Raw genomic sequence first — 20,756 nt, forward strand, 5'->3', positions numbered from 1 at the left:
AGACATGATGTTAGAAAGCTCAGAAAACAAACTGTAAATGAAATATGGACATCTGTCATAGATTCACCCCCAAAGCATTTTTTTTTCAGAGTCCTGAGAAAAAGAATTCATGCCAGCTGCACAGTGTTTATAATTCCATTTGGTAGGGATCAAACTTAAAACCTTAATGGTTGCAGGAGACAGTTAAGTCCTAGAACATTGTAGCAGTTCCTCTTACTCTATTCAGCAGTCTAGATTGGAAGAATTACATTTTTTTCCTTAGTGAGTGGCATGTGTGTTAAAATCATGCTTGGCAGTGTTATGTTCTTAGGAAGGAGCGCTGATTTTTATAGTTTGGAGAAGGAGATGAAGAAAACTGCATTTAAAACAATGGTAATGATACATCATTCTTGTGTTTCACCACATGAACTGCACTTTAAGATCAGATTTTTGTCCATTTTATATTGACTGTTCTTACTAATGGGCTATTCGTCTTATATAATTTTAGTTGGGTTTATTTGTTATATCTGGCAATATTAGCATAGAAATCATAGATGCAAAGGCAAATACATGTGTATATAGTTAATATGTTGGTAATATTTCTCACTCAAGGAGTTTGAGACTTGGTAATGTGTTTAAATATAGAAACATTTTGGATCATCCATGTATAAGCCCTGGATTCAGCATTCATTTGGAATTCCTCTCAGATAAGAATATGCAAGCTAAATTGCTGTTCAACATCCTCCATTTTTATTGGATTTTCTCCAGTTCCCTGCCTTTCTTTTGCTTTTTAGAAAGTGGCCATTTGTGTTTTTTCACTCTGATGTGCTTATTCATTTCAAGTGGGCATAGTGAAAAGTTTGCCTCACAACTGTGTCAACACAAGTGCTCTGTGCAGGCTACTGGCATTTCTTAAACAATCTTTGAAGTACATGTTAAAATGCTATAAAACCATTTTTAATCATACATCACACACACACACACAAATAGTCTTTTCTTCTCCACCAGGCATGGATCTCACCTTGCTGGAGGAAGCTGGGGTATTCCTTAATGGTTGCCCAGTGAAAAGCAGCTCCTTGGAGGGGGATGCTAAATCTATCTCACACTGTGCAATAATTATTAATACACCCTGTATTTGAGTTTTCTGCTCAAATTCACAGTCTCCTGGGGGTCAGAATCCCCTTTCTCCAGTTCCTGTGCATTGCAATACATGCCCATGCAGCAGCACTCACTGATGGTTCCTTTTTACTTTCTCCTTCTGTGTGATGCCATCTGAGTGATTCAAACAAAACCCCCAAGTATACCCCCTTCATGTGTTCACTTATAAAAATAAATAAATCCACACAGCACCACCATAATATAATTATCTGCTCTCAGGAAAGCCTGAGGCAACAGAGGGTTCTTCCCATTGAGATTTAAGGATGTGAGGAGTGTTTCAGAGCACACATCTCTGCAAACTCAGTGCCTCTGAAGAATAAGAGGAATTAAAAATGAAGCTTCATTTTCCAGTCCTACTTTTCCTGTCTTCCAGGCTCCCTTTGGAACCTCACTTAAAACCCACATGGTTGTAGCAGATAGGGTTTATTTTCTACTACACCTCCTCCTAAGAGTTTATGTTGCTGCCAGTGTTCCTCTGATTTTAGGTAGAAATACCTTCCTAGGATTAACAATTACACATGAGTTCAGTAAGTCGGGGCTTCTTTGTTGTTTTTGTTTGATTTTTTAAACATTTAATGCATAGGTCATACATGGAGTTCTAGCCCTGTAGTATCATCTGTAAGAGTTGTAATGGTGCAGCAGTGCTGCTGTAATCCTGCTTTTATTTTCTCATGCAGATACTCAGTCAATGAAAGTGCTTTAAAAAGGTGTATTTTTGTTCCATGTGCTCTACTTCAAAGGGTAGAAGTGTGTTCAAAAGCATGTTTGAGTCTGTTCAGAATATGTTTTGTGTTACAAATGTTGGGGTTTTTTTTATTTATATAATCTTAATGTCCTTTAGGAGGAAAGAAATGAAAAACAAATCTTAAAAAAATTGCTGTTGAGATTATTTTAAGACATTGGTTTGCCCAGTGGTAATGGAGTCTCTTCCAGGCAAGATGTGGCAGATGCCTCCTGCCACACGTTATCTGGCAGGTTCCAAAGACTGTGAAGTGGGATATCTTTAAAGGCTATGCTGCCTCTATTACTTTTATAAGCATTCCAGTTATCAGATGCAAACATTTTATAAGGCTCTAACTGACAAATCTCAGCTACTGAGGAACAAAAACAAAAAGGATTTGGTGTATTGCAATAAACCCACAATTTTCAGGCATTTTGGTGTTGTCCAAGGGAGTATTTGAAATGCAGCAAGATTTGAGCTGCCTTAACCTAGAATGCAAACCCATAATTGTGGGTTTGGGCCTTTGCAAATAAAATGGAAGGAGGCATTTCTTTGATAAGTTTTTGTTCTGCTGCAAGCAGATTTATTTCACTTCTGCCCAGGATCACAGTTTTGCATGAGGTTAATGGGAATAGCACACGGGTGTGGGGGAAGGAACAAGGGCTTGGAGGTGCAGTGCTTTTATGACATTGAGTATTAGGACACTTTGCAGCCTTTTCTAAGCAGCTGTTCTTTGGGTAAATCAATACTGTGGGGTCTCTTTACTTCTCCCCAACTTTAACTACCATAAAAGAACTTCATGTAAAGCTGTTCACAGCTTATCTCACCCCATTGCTATGTGAAACTTCTAACACAAACGCTTTTGTGCGCTGCAGCCATAACACACTAATCTTCTGAACTTCCTGACCCATAAAACTGTGATTATTGCTACATGTAAAATTCATCTGGAAGTATCCCTCTGTATTTAGCCTTATGGGTATTACATTGCAAAATCCCTGCTTTGCAGTGGAATGACTGCCAGGGAAGGGAAGGACAATGTGGCTGTAGATGGATGTTAGTACAGTGCTGTTCCTTAATATTGTGATTTTGCCTTTATTTGGAGCTGGTGATTCAACAGATGGAGTGTCCTGATTTTTTTGCCCCCTAGATTACAATTTCAGATATGATTTTAAAAAAAAAAATTGAGTGTTTCTGGCTATTCTTACTTGCCATTAGCAGTGGGTCAGTCCCTAATTTCCTATACAACTGCATGGGCAGATAATTGAGAAACATCAATTGTAAAAGGAAGACAGGAAGGGTGTTAGGGGTGAATAGAAAGCTTTACTGTTGCAGTTGTGATTCTTTTAAGTACCTGTCATATCTGAGCATTAAGTCTGCTCACTATTCAGCAATTAAAATAAAGAATGAGAAGCAGTTTGCAGGATTGTTTGGTAAAGGGTAGCGGTTAAAATGCACCAGAGGCAAAAAAGGAGAAATAACATTCCATGAGGATCTTCTCCCTCTTTCTTTATGGGCCATACATAGGTTTCTTTTAAAAAAGCCATGTGATTCTTGTCTAATCTTCAGCAAAGATAGTGACATCAGCAGCTTTGCATTTGTACATCACAAAGGCAGTGGGTTGGCTGCACTCTAAGGTGCAGATGAACCAAAAAGCACAAGAGTCATGTTTCTACCTTTTTTTACTCATCAGACTAACATAATGTAGATAATCATCCAGCTGAAAAAAAAATCTAAAAAATTTATGAACAGGCCTTTTTAATTTTGAACCACAAAGGTTTGTGTTAAATGATGCTTTTCCCAAGCCACTTTTATTATTAGCATTGTTCAAAATTGCAAGTTGTCACATCCACCAGCCTCTAAATTACCCGTCCTCTGTGTTGCCATAGTTACACAGTAGCCACTAAAATACAGGCTCCAGTGTAAAAAGGCAAGCTCAGACTGAGACTCATTTATGTGAAGGTTTTGGCAGCAGAGTATCTCCACAAAGTCTTTGTTTTATAACCTTTGAATTCTTGCATTTTAACTCTTTCAACCAACGTTGCAGTGTTGTGCTGAAAGGTATGTTTTATTTAAGACAAGGGTACTCAACCTGAGTTAATAAATATATAATGGTGTAGTTGACTTCTCACTTCCTACTTTTCTTTTTGGTTTTGGGCTGAATGATCCATGATTTTCTTGAGGTGAGGCTAAGGCAACAGCATCGTGCCCTGTCCATTTTCTCCATCCTAAAGGCTTCCCACCTCCTTTCCAGAACAGGATCCCTTGCTGGTGATCTCGCTGGCAACAGAAATCCTGGCACTACTCAGCTGCTGTGATTTCCCATACTAGAAAAAAAAAAAGCCATCCCACATGTTCATCAGAATGCAGAGGTCTTGGTAGAATCCTGTCAGAAAATATTTATATTGGATTAAAATAAGAATTTTGAATGTTAACACCAGATTTTTTTATCAACCTCATATTTCTAAATAGCCATCTCTATTCTGTTTGAAATAAGGGGAAGTAATAATCCCTCTTGCTCTACAGTGCTAAATAAACAAGAGTCAGATTAATATTACATATCTTGTCTCAGTTTCTTAAGTTCTTAATTGGAGATACCAGTGGATAAATTGCTATTTTCTTTACCATTCCTATTGAAAATATTTTTCTGTACTACCACTCCCCCGGCATTAAAAAAAAAAAAATAAAGAAAGATTACCAGCATTCCAAATCTTTTGTATTAAAACATTTTAGGTATGTCTCCTGCTACATTCACATAAAACAACACTTGCTTCAGCAGTCACATTGTTGAACCCCTCTGTAGAAGCAGAGTGGGGAAAAATGCTTTTACAGGTTGCAGTCTTTCAGCTGGGATCAACCAGTGCCATTTGGTACCTCCGAGGGCAGGGCTGCTGGCATGAGCTTTTCCTTGGTGGGATGCAGTTCCTGACCCGGAGGCACCAGCCTGCCTGGTCACTGCCATCAGCTCCCAGCTTTCACACATGACCTGGTCCCGGCACCAAGCCTTGACCTCTCGCTTTTTCAGCACTTCAGAGGTTAATTTTGTTGAGGGATCAGATTTCTTTCCAGGGGAAGTTTCTGATGATCACCTTCTAGCCGGGTTTTACTTTGCAGTGTCTCTCAGAGCTGCTGACTCCGTGTGGAGGTCTCTATTGGAAAACAACCTTGCTCCAACTTTTTTTTTTTTTTTTCCAAGTCTCTTCCTAGATAGTCAAGTTACAGGCTGGTTTATTTAAGGGGGGGCATTGGATGGTAGCCTAATGAAGGTATCAACCTGCAAAATAAATCTGAGCCCCTTTCCTGGAATTCTTCATGGGCAACAAGGTGGAGAAGTGCTTTGGCTGGGGAATATTGCAAGGTAAGAGATTTTCTGCACTTTTGAAAACACGGGAGCGTGTTGTGTTACACCTTTGAGTAAGGGAGGTTTAACTGTGCAAATACTGGTGGCAGTGGAAACACATTAGATGATGGATAAATCTGAGCAGCTTTCTCCCTGCAGTGTTTCTTTTCAATCTCTGTATGCTGCATGAATTCAATACATTTTTAAGAGATTGCAAATATTTGAATAACATGGTAGAAAATTTCCTATGTGAGGACTGACAGCTATTGCTGTGTTTGCTTTTTCTGCCTTAATTTTGTGATTCTCTGAGGTTTATTGATATTCAAAGGTTGCAATCTAGCTGGCTATCTTTCCACTAGTGTTTCAGGCTTTTAGCCTCAGAAAACTGTGGGGCTTTGTTATATTTTAGCACTCTAAGTCTGGTTTCTGTGCAAAGGAGGAGCCTCTGTGGGAATGAGCTCACCCTGCAAGGAAACAAAGGCGTGTGTGATGTTTCAGGCCAGATCCCAGCCCAGAGTGCACTTGCTTTTTAGTACATAATATCCAGTTCTTATTCTCACTCCTGTGCAAATTTCTGGTGGCTTGCTGATTTGTTTTGAGTAAGGTTGTAAGATCTCTTTCCTTTTTGTAGTTCCTCCCAAATAAGCCTAATTTTAAAGGCTCACATGAACCAGGAGTTACTATCTAGAGTGTTGCAGTTCTGCTAGGACAAAAAACTGCTTTCAGGGTTGGTAGTAGCTGACATCTTCCCAGCAGCACAAAATAAACCATTTGACTTGATTATGTGTCTGTTTGTTCTGTAAATCACTGGTGGGATAACAACTCTTGTTTTTCAGTGCTTTGGTTTCCTGAGTGATAGTGCTGTGCCCTGTGATCAAATTAACACATTTTTATTGCCAAGTTCAGCCTTTATTTTAAGGCGTATTTCAGCAGGCTGTCATGCCTTCAGAAAGACAATTTCTGATGTTTTTCTCCTTTTTTCCTGATGGGACAACCATGTGCATTATCTTTTGTCTCCATGTGCTCAGCTCCAGCTGATGCTGCTGTGAGACAGGAGCAGTTCTCAGGTGTGAAATCACTTGTGCTGTGCACAGGTTTTGACCTTGATCAATTTATGTGGAAGCTTTGCAGCATCTTCTGAGTGGGGAAAAGCAGAATTGCTTTGAGTTTTTGTGCATATATATGTCTTGTCTTCAGGTTGTGCCTGTGTGTTTCTTGCTTGGGGTTACAGTCTGCAGGCCTGAAAGATTTGTGGGGTTACACAAGTCTAGTGTTAGGATGGATTAGAAGATGATGGGAAGAAAAGTAGCCATGCTTTTGTTACATCATTCCTGTAAGAATTTAGCTAATCTGTTCTTTTTCTTCTCGGTGTTTAACCCTGTTTTTATGATGTTTTGGAGCCTCTGCCAGGTGCCAGTAACTGCTGGTGAGGTGCTGAGCTCTCACCAGCTCAGCCCAGTGTTGGAGGAGCTTGAGGTGGGTGCCAGAAACTGTCTCTGTGTTCAGTGGCTGCTTCCCCCTTCTTTAAGTCTCAAATTGTGTCTTTGTACGAGGAGGTGATGTGATCCAGAGTATCTGCTTTTGGGGGAGAAGTAAGTGAGTAGTAAGAAAAAAGTACTGGTAAGTAAGGCAGGGTAAAAACCCTCCAAAATCAGGTAGTTGGTTTTCACAGCTCTATCCCCTGGGCAGGCCACCCTCTCTGCCTGCCTGCAGTGAGGAGGTGTTTGGGCTGGGACCTTGCTGAGAGGGAGCAGATTGCAGTGGTGACCTACACCCAGAGCTTTGCCAGGGGCCTCCTCCCCATTCCCTCATGCTGGGGGACTGCAGGGAGCTGGGCCAGTCCATCCCTGAATCCACAGTGCTCTGCGCTTGGCCTCACCTCTGCATTTGTCCAGGCCATTGCTGTCATGTGGACACTTCACAGGGATTTCTTTTCTGTATGCAAACAAGGATTTCTGACTTTGATTAGAAGACTCTTCTCAGCACTTCTTACTGTCGTGGAAACAAAGGCAGAACAAACAAAGCACTTTTTTTTAAGGTGATGACTGAGATTTAACACTGACCTTATTGTGATATGAAGACCCCGATTTTGTTTGCAGCTTTCTCTGGAGTCATCCTAGTGACAGAGACATGAGCAGGGACGAGCATCACTCCCATGGCTTCCAGATCAGGGAGGTGAGAGTGCAGCTGGCCAAGGGGTGCCCTGTGCACTCAGTGTAGAGCTGCTCTGTAAACAGCTGTACAAACACAGCAAGTCTTCAGACACAATAGTAGCTGGGAAAATACGGTTTATAGCTTGTGAATGCACGAAAAAGGGGCTGGCAGCTGGTTGTAGTTCTGTACAGTAAATTTTGCAGACTTAGCTGGGAGTTCCTCCAGCACCTGGGTCACATGCAGTGCCTTGCTTTTCTCCCCTTCCCCGAGGCTGTGGAGGTACCAGAGGAACCCTGTTTGTGAACAATGGCCAAAAAAACAAGTTCCACCAGTCAGGCATTTTGCAACTGAATAGGGTTGTGCTGGCTGGTGACCCCAGACAGCCGTGGAGCAAAGGTCTAGGTGGAGAAGGGACCTTTTGGAATTTCAGCTTCAGAGCAAGATGTGTGATGAATTTCGGTGGGAAGTCAAATCAGTTCATGAAAATTTAGGGTTTTCTAACTCCTTGAGATCAGGTGGATTTTTAGGAGGTCCTTTGTATGTGTGTTGTGTGTGTGTGTGCTCAGCTGTGTTCAAGTTTGTCAATGGCTTGGTCAAATTCCTGGTTAGATTTTAAGGGACAAAATAAAATCCAGTGTTATTTTTGTAAGGTTATTAGCACTGATCTAAGAAGATTAAATGAAAAGAGCATTTGCAGTTTTTTAGCTTCTCCAAATCTTTTCTTACCCGGATTTTTCAACACTGAATAATTTTGTTCTGTGAGTTATTCCCTTTACAAATAGGTATTTTAAATGTAAATCCTGAAACCTTATCTTGGATGAATTCTAAACAGAGCCTGACAGAGAGCTGCAGTTCAGCTTGCTGGCAGTAACCCCAATAGTCACTAAACATGAAAATGTCTGAGTAGCTCACAGCACACTTCCAGCACTTCAACTCTGCACCAAAAAAATGTCTTTTAAAGGATTAGATTCTGCTCCAGAAAGAACAACTGGAACTGCTCTGTATTCTTTTTTCCTGGTTTGCTTTTCTTGGTCTGACTTCCCTAAGTGTTTCAAGGTAACAGTCCTGTCCCTGGGCTCCTCTTTTGGTAAGAAACAAAGTGGTTTATGTTAAAATACCTATAGTGAGATGTAAGAAGAGAGTAACTGGAGACATGGGGGAGGTGGGTGATTAATAGCAGTGTAAAACACATTAATTAAATTAACTTCTCTTGAGGTAGATTGCCATCCATTCTTTTGCAAGTGGTTATGTTTCAGTTTCAGAGCAGTTTGAAAGGAAAACTGTGCAAGGGTCTGTGGGTGCTTTCTGGGTTTCTGGCCCAGTTCTCACTACTGTAGGAAATCCCAGGAGAAAACAGTGGAAGCTGTGGTATTTACTGTCTCATGTTATAGCACATTTAATTTTTCCTTTTAAATCTTTGAAGATGCTGGGAAGTTTCAATCGTTTTGTACCTTGATCTTTTTTGTTGTTGTTGTTGTTGTTCACCTATCAACTCATAAATAGTTAAATTTTTAAATAGAAGAGGATAATTGCCATGTTTCCACTTGAAATATTGTAGAGCCCCAAGGCCCTTTCTTGGACAAATGTATTTTTCAGCAGCTCATTGTAATTTTGGTTTTGAGTGAAGATCCAACAAAATTAAACTCCACACCCATCCGTAGAGAAAGGTGCATTTTCAGCCTTCAACAATAGCTTTATTTAGAAGGATTTTAATGATTCCTTTGCAAAGGGGGAGGATTTCTGCACTGAGAGGGGCTGTCCTGAGGATCACAGAATAACTTTCCGTGCTGTCCAAGTTGACAAAGGAGAGCCAATTGTGTGGATGATGATTATGCAAGATGGAAAAGTGCTGATAGACTGTGGAAAAATACAAGTCTGAGCCTAACAGCTTTGCAAAGCTGTTTGAAAAAGCAGCTTGGAGCTGTTATCTGGGGCTGCCCAGGGGCAATGTGTAGTAGCAGGGGGAGCAGAGAGAGGTGGGGAGGCTCAGGAAGCTGCTTGGGGTGCTGGGTTGCATGGAGAGCAGGAGGCAGCATCCTGGCAGTTTCCAAGTGGTGGTAGGGGTTTCAAATTATACAACCACCTACTTGAGTTTCAAGTAGGTGGTTGTATAATTTTCATATGTAATACACTTTTAAGATTTTAATTTTTTTTTTTTAATTTGCAATTTTCAGTAATCAAAGTAAAGTTTCAGGTGATTGATCAAATAAAGAAAGGAAAACCCAAACATTTCAGCTTCAGGTTAGGGTTGAGTAGACTTTTGCTGACATCAGAAATTTTTAATTGCACCAGCTAAATTACAAAGATGCTATCTGGGCTCTGGGAGCCAAGAACACCATAATTAGGGCTGTTAGATGCCCCATTCTGCTTCCTCACTTTTGACTTTAACCATCAAGGCACCGGATCCAGGTAAAAACGAACTGATTTACGTGGAGGGCTTGGGGTGGTGTCAGGAGCAGCTGAAACAAAAGCCTCAGTTTGTGACTGGTCCTGTCCCATGGAGGAGCCTTAACCAGAATGTGTGGGTTCATTGCATTACTTTGTAGCTGTATATGCTGGGTGCTCATAAAGTGGCTTTCATTGGCATTTATTTTAGAGATTTCAGTGAATTCTAGCAGCCCTTTCTAGTGCTGTTTCAAAGAGCAGCATCAGTAATGGTTTATGTAGGTTTACAAAATTATTTTCAGTTTCTTAAGGTGTTTTCATGTTTTCTTACATGCTGTTGTGTTTTTTCTAGCTAGAGACTGAGCTGAAGTGATATTTATTAAACAAAGCTCTCTGGGTTTAGGCAGATATGTGGGTTTACACATCCTGCCTTGTCAGAACAGCTTGGGCACCAGTGTCACCAGCATGCCAGCACGGGAGCTGTGCTGCTTGGCTTGTGGCACCCAAAATCTATCCAGACACCTGTCTTCAGACCTCAGAACAGCTAATCTTTTTAAATTTACTAACAGATTAGTGAGCTTGAAAATGCAGAGTTGGAATAGTTCATAGTTTCCACCAGAACATAAAGGACCTAAAGCCCAGGATACACAGGAAGGGAAGCCACAACCATCAATGTATTCAGGTGCATGCTTCTACCTTTGTCCTCAGGCACATGTCCCAGTTCAGAAGGGCACTCAAATATTTTCATAATGCCTTAGATTGCCCAACTGAAGCCAACAGGACTGGCTGATGGCAGAAAAACTACTTATGATTAACATTAAACACATTCTTTAGGTGCTGATTAACTGGGGCCTATGGTAGTTTAAGAATTGTGAGTGCTCAAAAATGAAATGTTTCAGTTCCTATACATTGAAGATGGGACTAGGAGTCAAACAGAAAAAAATTATTGAACTTAATATTTTTTTCTGCCCACTGCCATATCTCCATAAGAAGGAAACAAAACTATTAAACATAGAAAGCATTGGCATTGATGATATTATTAGTTATGATAGTTATTTTTTATAGCTTCAGAAATAGAAAATAAGTTTGTTGCTACACAGAACTGTGGAAAACAAGAAGTTTATTTTTTTATTCAGTGATTTCATTAACTATTTTGGTGCCTTATTTGTAGACTTACCTAGGAATTGTAAATGCTTTATGTGGTAGGTTTGGAAAGAGAAATAAATATCAGTTATAGGACCTGTTTTCAGAACTGAAATTTAGAAGTAATATGGCTTTTAATATTTTGCCTTGTGATTTTTAATTGCCTACTCTAAATAAAAAAGTGCTTCAAAAAAATCTTTCAATCCTTTTCCAGATTTTCAATTTTCCCCCTAGCATTTCTTGGCATGGGCAGCACATCTTTCATTCAGTTATGCTGGAAAAGATCTTTAAAAACAGCAAATAAGACTGGTGTGTCACATTTGCCTGCCTGGCTTTCTCAGATTCAGGAGGTCTCACATTGTGAATTTTATTTTAACATGGATTTCTAGTTTGTATTGCACCTTTTATCCAGGTGAAGGCAAATCTGGGAAAAATGTATCTCTTTCCTTTGAATTGTAGCATCACCAACAGTGTAGACTGCAGCATTCCTTTCCAATCACAAGAGCTGGAGTGTCTGCAGGTTTATCCAATAGCCTTTGGAAAATCTTCTTGGAATTCCTGTAGCTGGGACACTCCTGAGGGTCAGTCAGGGCTGGCTGCAGTGAATTCTCATGAGCTGGAGAAAAGATGAAGATGTGAAGGGTGATGAAGATGTGGGCCCAGGGCTCCATCCAGGAGGGCCTGTGGCAGGGGCCAGCAGTGTGTTCTGGTGTGTCCCTGTGCCAGCACAGCAGTGTGCCTGAGCACCCCACATTGCCTTTCCTGGCTTGCTGGAGCTGCTGATCTGAGCCTCCCAGCTGGCTCATCCACAGGGATGTGGGAGAAGGGACTGTGCTGACACCTTGGTGAGGCCCTTCCCTGGGAGCAGAGCAGCCAGCAAGTGTCAGAACTCAGTACATCCCTCTGGGTGTCCAGAGTTGCCAAGGACCCTGGCATGCAGCCCAGAACACCTGGGGATTTGATTCTGACCCCTGCAGCAAGTTGCCAGCTTTGTGTGAGGTCATGAAAGTCACACAGGTTTGGACAGTGTAAGAACAAAATTATCACAGGGTGAAAATGTAGATTTTAGGATTTTTGGTATGGGGGCTATGGGGACAAGATGGAGGAACTTGGGCGTGTCCAGCCTTTCTCTTTCTTCTTCCTGTTCTCCACTTTCTGCAGTGCTGTTGGCACTTTGGGATTGGTTTAGAGTAGAGGTGCACTGTCTAACATGGGTGATAGGTATTGGGAATTTAGTGTCAATATGTTATACATAGTTTGCAGTATAAAAGGACAACAGCACCTCAGGGGTGGTCAGAGTGCCTGTGGCTGCCCTGCTGAGCAGAAAGAAAATTTTATAGATAAGAATTAATAAACAACCTCAAGACCAAACAGTGAAGAGTCCAGACTCGTTCTGCAGTTGTGTGGGCCGGAGCAGAGACATCCTGCACATCTCAGGGCAGCAATTATCAACCAAAACCCAAGAAGCAAGGAGCAGCTACCAGCTGTAACCCTTCCTGTGACATGCAGAGGAGGATGTCCCCATGGCCACACTTCATTTGTGGTTCAGCAAATTGTGCTGCTCTTCAAGCTGTGCTCAGTTCCCTAAAAGGCCTTGTACAGGTGTGGGTGAACATAGCACTCCCAAGTAAGGAAAAGCAATTAAAATTATTAAAGCAACGTTAAAAGTCACGCAGGAAGGCGTTTTGTAGTGCTAAGTGGGAAAAAATGAAATGCTTTCCATTTCAAAGCTGACAAAGTTTATGTAGAAAGGCTATAGCAAATCAGTGGTGAAGCTATGAATAAAGTTCAAGCAAACAGAGGTAGTTTGCCTTTCTTTACACAGTTCTCTTATCACAGGTTAAGACAGTTCAGGTTTAAATGCAAATGTTAACTGCTCAGTATATTCATTTGTGAATATAGCTTTCACTGCCCAGCCAGAAACCTCTCTGCAATCTCTTTGTTACAAGTTGGTAAAGCAAACAGAAATGCAACAGGGAGGAGAGTCTGGAGCTCCCAAAATCTGAAGCTGAGGTTATAAATAGCTAGAGAGCTGCCAGGTGATGAGCCCTTAATCTTTTGCAAATGACCTGTGATATATATATATATATATATATATATATATATATATATTTACATTTCCAGATTTCCGGCAATAGTTATCCAGTGGACAGTGGACTGAAATGTCTTCACAGAGCTCCTTCCAGGATAATATTTCAGTCCCAGCTTCATTGTTCTTGGAGATGGAGCACTTGTAAGCCAGTACATAAATCTCTTCCTTGAGCAGCTTACTTTTACAGGCATTTTACAAGTTGGAGCATCTGGCTCCATTTTTAGATCATTTTGATTCTTTTTGTTCTAACACTCAAATTGATTCAGGCAAGGTCTTTTTTTTGGTTGGTTGGTTGGTTGGTTTTTTTGTTTAGTTGGTTTTGGTTTTGTTTTGTTGGTGCTTTGTTTGTTCTAAACTTCCACTCAGACATTTCTCATTTACTGGAAAATGTTGAAGCTATCACATGCTGGAAGAAGGTAGTCCTGAATAGTTGCTCTTCTTGAAAAGGGCACTGAGGCTCAGGAAGGTTATTTGCCATCTGAAGAACTGAACTTGTAGTTGCTAAAGTTCTTTGAGGCTGGTGATACTGTTGGTGGTAGATCCAGGTCTGTGGAACACCCAGGTACAAAAGGTTGCTTCAGGGTGAATTTTTTTTTTCCTTGCATTTAAGTTCCACCTCTGTGTTACAGCTTAGCGAGTCAGTGCTGTGCCTGCTTGGAGATCACACAATCACAGAATGATTTGGGGTGGAAGAGACCTTAAAGCTCATCTTGTTCCAGCCCCCTGCCATGGGCAGGGACACCTTCCACTATCCCAGCTGGCTCAGAGCCCCATCCAGCCTGGCCTTGGACACTTTCCAGAGATGTGGCAGCCACAGCTTCCCTGGACAGCCTGTGCCAGGGCCTCACCACCCCCCAGGAAAAAATTCCCTGGTAATATCCCTTCATGCCAGTGCTTTCCCCTGCTCTGGGGACACAGATTTCAGACAGAGAAGACACACATTTCAGCTGAGTCAGGAAGAGCTGTGTCACTGGTGCCTTGGCTTGGTGACAGCGTGCCCTGGCCTTTCTGGCAACCACAAGTGGGCTAAGGGTTGTAGAAATAATACAGTCTTCCTTTTGAATGATGTCTTGTCTTTTGACCCTTGTTTTCTCCCTCTGCTGTGCTTTTTCTCCAGCTGGGATGACAGCAGCTCTGTCAGCAGTGGGATCAGTGACACCATAGACAATCTCAGTACTGATGACATTAACACCAGCTCCTCCATCAGCTCCTATGCCAACACTCCTGCCTCCTCCCGCAAGAACTTAGATGCACAGGTAAGAGCTTCGCTTTATTCAGCTAACCTTGATATTTGTTATTTTCTCTGTGCAGGAGGTGTAATTGCTTTATGTGACCGTGTTCACAGGGATTCTTGGTTGAGGGAAGAGATGAGGATCTGACTCCATGTTTCAGAAGGCTTGATTTATTATTTTATGATATATATTACATTCAAACTATACTAAAAGAATAGGAGAAAGGATTTAATCAGAAGGCTGGATAGAATAGAATAGGAAAGAATGATAACAAATGTTTGTGGCTTGGGCTCTCTGTCCGAGCCAGCTGGGCTGTGATTGGCCATTAATTAGAAATAACCACATGAGACTAATCACATACCCACCTGTTGCATTCCACAGCAGCAGATAACCATTGTTTACATTTTGTTCCTGAGGCCTCTCAGCTTCTCAGGAGGAAAAATCCTAAGGAAATTGTTTTCCATAAAAGATGTCTGTGACAGTTTTAGGTTGCTGAATTGAACACACAGCCAGCCTTCTGTATAGACAGTGTCAGTAATAACCACCTTGTCATCCATGGCATTTGCAAATATTTCCTCTGTGGGTGGAACCCAAGGCATCTCTGCCATGGTGATGTCACAACAATTGGGTCTTGTCTTCCTAGAGGCACTGCTGCACGGAAAACAGATGTAAATGGGATTTTATAGAGATATTTTTGAAATATCTATATAAATATATAGAATGAAATGGTATTATGTTTTTCATATAGAATATGAAATGGTATTACCTTTTTGTTTTAAATAATAGAATACAATAAAGTAAACATCAAAGTTCAAAGGTTCTATATGCTTTCATCAGAAATGTAAGCATGTTATGCAAATGAAATTGATTTTATTAAATATCCAGAGCTGTGTGTAATTGAAGGCTTTCTGTGGCTGCCAGCATTTCGTAGGAGGATAAACTTTGCCTCCATCAGCAGGGGATACATGTACACTTTGTGCTCAGACACCACACATCCAAAGAGGGTGGAACAAGTGAAGGCATCTAACAGTTTTTGATTGATCAAACAAACTACATAACACAGAGATTTGCACTAATACAAACTGCATTTTTCTTTTTTTACCAATTCCATAGATTTTTGTTTGGGAAAGTGCAGGACTAAAAAGTCCAGCTTTGTTCTGGTCCTGCTGGAGGGACTGGGGCGCTGTGTGCTGCAGCCACTGGGATGTGGTGACCTGGCAGTGCTGCAGGTGCAGGAGAGGGATCTCGGTGTGACCTGCTCCTCTGTTCCTTCCCTCTTTTAATCTTCTCCAGTCCTTTTCATCAGTGCCTCCTAAATCTGTTTTTGACATCAGTTTTGGTGGAGACCTGTGGTTGCTGTGAAGTATGGCTCTGTCTCCAGAGCTGTGGTGCAAGCACAGAGCAGTCTTTGTTCCCTTGCCATGCAGTGCATATTTGAGCCTGCACAAAGGGTTTCCAGGTAGCCTCTGTTTGCCTATCAGCCACTGCACAGGCACTTGGAACTGCTAATACAAGTCCCATACAAGCTGAGAGGAGTTAAGATCCATCAAGCATGTTTTTCAGAGTAAGATGGGCAACTGGAAGTATTTTTTGACAATTGTTACTGTCTCAACATTGTAATACTGTTGGGGGGGGAAAAAAAAGGAAGACTTAGGGAGATGTGACTAAACATTGACCTAAGGAAAAAAAATAGAAACTCATGTGACTTCTATCTTCTGATGGATCAGATTCTTGGAAACACCTCTGAGAGATCAAAATCTGTGTTGACAAACTCCTCTTCCTCCTCCACAACTATTACAGTATCCAAGAGGGTGCAGACAGACACCAGAAGAAAAGCAGCTGGAGCTTGTTCAGGCAGTAGAGCATAGTTATTGGCAGAGGAAACTGGGAGCCAAGAATGTGCAAGTGGTGTTTGCAGTTTTTTGGTGTGCTGTGTGTCTCTGACCTGCTTCTCTCCTCAGTTTTCATGAATGACAATCCTTATTCCAGGTCTTCTGTTATCTGCAAATTATTGCCCATAAAATAGTTCATTTTCAGTGGAACAAACTACCTGAATCTTGTCAGCCAGGGGAATGAAAAGAGCTTGGAGTGCTGAAATGCATGGCTTGCAGGGTTAATTTTTTGCTGCCCATTGTAAACCTCAGAGCTCATGATGCAGTGAATGCTGCAGAGACACCTTTTCTGTCTCTCCTGAAGGACTCTGTGATGGCCAGTGCCCAGGTTTTCCTTCCCCAGGAAGGAAAGCCACAAAGCCACAAAGGACTAGCACACATTTGTAGAAGGATGTGGACTTTTCTTCTGAGGGTGTCCTTTGCTTTGGTTCTCCTAAACAGTAGGTGCTTTTGAGCTGTTGTGATTCTGTCACATCTCTTTGAGAGGGTACAGGAGTTGGATTTCAGTTAATTAAGGAGGGAGCTTGAAGCTAATACAAGTGCAGCTGGGAGTCCAAGCAAATAATGCAGCAACATCAAAGGGAGAGAGTCCGAACATGTCAGTGTGTGCTGATAAAATCAGTAACTCAGGCAGAATCATCTCTGCAAAGAAAGGCATACTTGCAGTAGGAAAAAATCTCCGTTGAGATTTCCCTCTGATTTTCAGGGCTGATGAGTACCCTATACTCCAGAAGCTGCAGTTTCCCCATCTTTGAGAAACAGGACTTAAATATGATATTAACTCAATCTTCAGAGACATTCATAGCTGCATCCTCTTCATAGCAATGCAGTGAAGATGTTTGCAAGTTGTTTCTGAACAAGCTAGTGATGGGAACCAGAATTTGCCATGCCACATTCCCATGTCCTGCTGTGATTATGCCAAGTACCAAACCACTTTAATGTAGTTACAGGAGTTTTGGCACCCTAGTATTTTTCCTTTTTATTGCACAGAATTAAGTTACCTTTATCACAGTACTACGTATAGGTGTGCCTTTAAAGTCACATCATATGCATTCTTTTAAGAGAAATTAAGACCTGGTGGGCATTTGAAAATAACTTATTTAACTGAAATAAGATGGGAGAAGGAGACCAAGTAACAAATTCAATCATGTGATTGTAAAAAGATTGGAAGATAGAAAGGTTCCTTTAAATAGAAAACTGCAGCATCCCTAAGCAGTTGGATAAGACATCCTCTCAGGAAAGATGGGTTTGATCTGTTCACAGCTTCAGATTTACAAAAACTTTATGAGTGAGTTGAGAAATCCTGGTGGTTTGCTCCTAGCTGAGGCTTTGCTCTCAGCTTGTGCTCGCTGTGTCTTGCCATGACCTCCAGCCAGGAGTATTTCCACTTTCACCCTCCTGGGTGGGTGGAGTTTCAGCTGCAATCCCCAAGCCAGGTTTCACTGTGTTTTGCTTTTGATTCCTTAGTCATGTTTCTGTGCTGTTCTCAGTGTTTACCATTAAACAGAAACATCTCTGGCCAGAGGGTTTCAGAGGTGGAGGTGCAGCATTTCAAAGGCTGCAGGAAAGCTTTGGCTGTGGGTGTAGCAGTAGAATGAAAGGCAGGAGGGCAAAGGTAGAGAGGACTTCTTGCAGTGCTGTTCTCTCTCTGGAGACTGGCTGTACTAACCCTACAGATTAGGGGAGGGGAAATAGAAGGTACAGGAATATTTCCTAGTCAACCAAAACTAAAATAAGGCCTTTGCTAGCAGGTAGGTGTATTTCTTGTTCTTGAACACTAGCAGTGCATACACACAATTCCAGACAAGGAGCTTGGAACAAGATACTGAAGTGACCACGTGAGGAATGGTGTCTTTGAGGTGGCTTTGCTGGTTGATTATTGTGTACTTTTTGCCTGTGCTCTCTTCCAAGATTTGTGAATGTAGGAGCTGTTTGCATGAAATGGTGATTTTGGAGAGGCACAAGACGTAGGAACAGTCACACTGTGAATTTATTGCACACCTACTGATGGTCAGAAATAGAAAGGTGACCCACCAGCCCCAAACCTGGCAGGCACAGGAAGAGAAGGGAGTTAGAAAGCAGAGATCCACTCAAGCCTACACTGGGTTGCTCTCTTTGAATGGAGAGGTAGGGAAACAACATTTGCGTAGCACAAGGAAAATACAAGAATATAATATTACCTAAATCCATAATTCAAAATGCATGTTAGTCTAATGACTCAATATGTAGATAAATAACTCAAGCCCTGTTTCCTGACTGAAGAAAGACCGTTGTGATATGTGGTGTCAGCTTTCACACACTGATTGCTTAACTAGTTTTTCAGGCTTTAAAAAAAATTAGTTACAGTAAAAAGCAGAGGAAATTCAACCACAGTTCCCCTGAATTCTTTAATATTAATGGTGTGATCTGATAGGTAAAGGAAAGTCATAAACTTCAAACATTCTTTAGGAACTTAAAAGCTGAAAAGCGTGGTAAATAATCCTACAGCTTCTCCTGTGCTGTGTTTTTCTGATTTTCCAAAAGGAATAAAGGCTGTGAGCTTTATAATGCTTTGGGATATTTAAAATAATTTCCTTTTAAATAAATTATTCCTTTTGCCTACCACACAGTTCTGAGCACATTCACCTTCTGCTGAGGCTGCAGGGCAGAAGGTTGGCATCAAACCTCACCAAAACCCATCAGGCTGTACTTGGGAACTGCAGTCAGGTGCTGAATTGTCAGTCTCTTTCATGGTGCTTGGAGAACACTTCAGCTATGAATTTTTTATCCTGATCAGAGTCAAATGTGTGGATATTTGTCATTGCTTGATCACAAAATGGTTGGTTGTTGTGTTACCATATTCACCAAATTTAATCAACGGCATTTGACAGGAGTAGAATTCTAGAAGAGTAATCCTTAGCAGTGGGGAATATTAATGCATGGGGAATGTATAAAGTATACACATATATGTAGGGTAATATATTTAATTTAGGTATTTCTGACATTTTGGCAAAGGTTTGCTAATGAGAAATTTTTCTATTTAATATTGAGCTTAGCAAAATTCTCCATAAGAGACTGGTAACACTATCAATCTGTGCAAAGAGTAGGGGAAAAACAGTCTGCAAGAGAAACTAAAGTAATTTATGTATTGAAGTCAGTCTCAAGTATTGTTAGAAAGTTTTTCTTCAGTCCTTGGGTGTCCTTCTACCATGTTAGGTTAGAATTAAGAGCATTCCACATATTCGGATCTGTTCCAAAAGCTGCCTCCTCATGCTCTGGAGATCAGATTGCCAGACAAGAGATAAGAAAGCAGCAGGAACAAAGGAAGGCTGGCTGCACAGGTTTGAAATGCTTTTTTGGCATTGCAGTAAAAGGGTTTGTCAGAAATTTGAGATGGAGGATTATAAATGTCATGGAGCTGAATATGTCCTTTATACATCAAGTAGGGGTTTTTTTCCCCTTTATTTATTCCAAGGAGCGTGGCTGTTGTGTTTTTTTGTATTTTTCTTATAAAGCATATTCAAAAAATATTGCTGGGGTTAATTTCTTGCTGTGACATTTCTTCATCAAAAGCATGTAATGTGTGTTGGTACTCAGAGATGACTGCTGAGCTGATTAATCAGGGTGATGGTTCCTACTTACAAAGCTTCTTAAAAGAAAGACTTGCTCTGAAAGTTGCCTTGCAATTCCTTATCTGTCCTAGACCGACGCAGAGAAGCATTCCCAGGTGGAGCGGAATTCCTTGTGGTCGGGTGATGAAGTCAAGAAATCCGATGGGGGATCTGATAGCGGCATAAAAATGGAGCCGGGATCCAAATGGAGGCGGAACCCCTCTGATGTGTCGGATGAGTCTGATAAAAGCACTTCTGGTAGGAAGAACACTGTTATTGCCCAGACGGGCTCCTGGCGACGGGGCATGTCAGCTCAGGTTGGCATTACCACACCAAGGCCCAAACCTTCAACCACCTCAGGCACGTTAAAGACACCTGGAACAGGTGAGAAAAGGCGTGAGATGTAAACAAGCCAAAAATGTGTTCGGTGTGAAAACAGTTTTAAGTACTTTGCACAGGCAGAACTTGAACTTCAGGTAATCCTGTCTGTATTTTTAGGCATTGCTTTAACCTAAGCAGCATCTTGTACGTCCACATTTCTATTTCTGTCTGAAAATGTGTATTTCGAATTAGTACACCCTGCCAGTTGTTTTCATGAAAAACTCTGGTCTTAAGCCGAACTATTTATTTGGCACAGTATTGCTGTGTGAAGAATAAATAATATAATTTTTTATATTAAAATCACTGTTTTTGAAAATCACTGTTAACCAAGAGCATACAATATATATGGTTGAGGAGATTTCCCCCTGCCCCCCTTACTAAATAAGCATGTTTGTTTATACTAAACATGATTTCTGAATTTTCTTTTAAGTGTATTAATGATTTTAGCACTTGCAGATGTGTGAATGAAAATTGATTGAATTTGCATAATCAAGCAATATAATTTAATATCTCTCTTTTTATTAGGTCTTGTACACAATTGTATATCAAAAAGTTAACGTTATATACTGTTTTGAACAATACAAATGCTTTAACAATGCCTTTTAGGGAAATTATACTATCAACCTAACACTACTAGTGCGTAATGATAGAAATGATCGATCTGTGGTAGCTACAGAGAGAAACTTTTTTTT

General features: G+C 41.0%; 1 protein-coding gene across 7 annotated transcripts in view; it reads left to right on the plus strand.

Annotated features, from left to right (window-relative positions):
- NAV2 (neuron navigator 2) overlaps positions 1-20,756 on the plus strand; it is a 386,104-nt gene that overhangs the window by 317,077 nt on the left and 48,271 nt on the right. For 6 of the 7 annotated variants that reach the window (XM_077179507.1, XM_077179509.1, XM_077179504.1 and 3 more), the window contains 2 exons: positions 14,087-14,225; positions 19,776-20,067. In XM_077179507.1, the coding sequence (XP_077035622.1) occupies positions 14,087-14,225; positions 19,776-20,067 (431 nt within the window). Of the gene's footprint in view, positions 1-4,955; positions 5,214-14,086; positions 14,226-19,775; positions 20,068-20,756 lie in introns of those variants that run through there. The other variant, XM_077179510.1, reaches the window with a different exon arrangement.

Source organism: Agelaius phoeniceus, chromosome 6 (genome assembly GCF_051311805.1).
Source record: "Agelaius phoeniceus isolate bAgePho1 chromosome 6, bAgePho1.hap1, whole genome shotgun sequence".
Taxonomy (NCBI): domain Eukaryota; kingdom Metazoa; phylum Chordata; class Aves; order Passeriformes; family Icteridae; genus Agelaius; species Agelaius phoeniceus.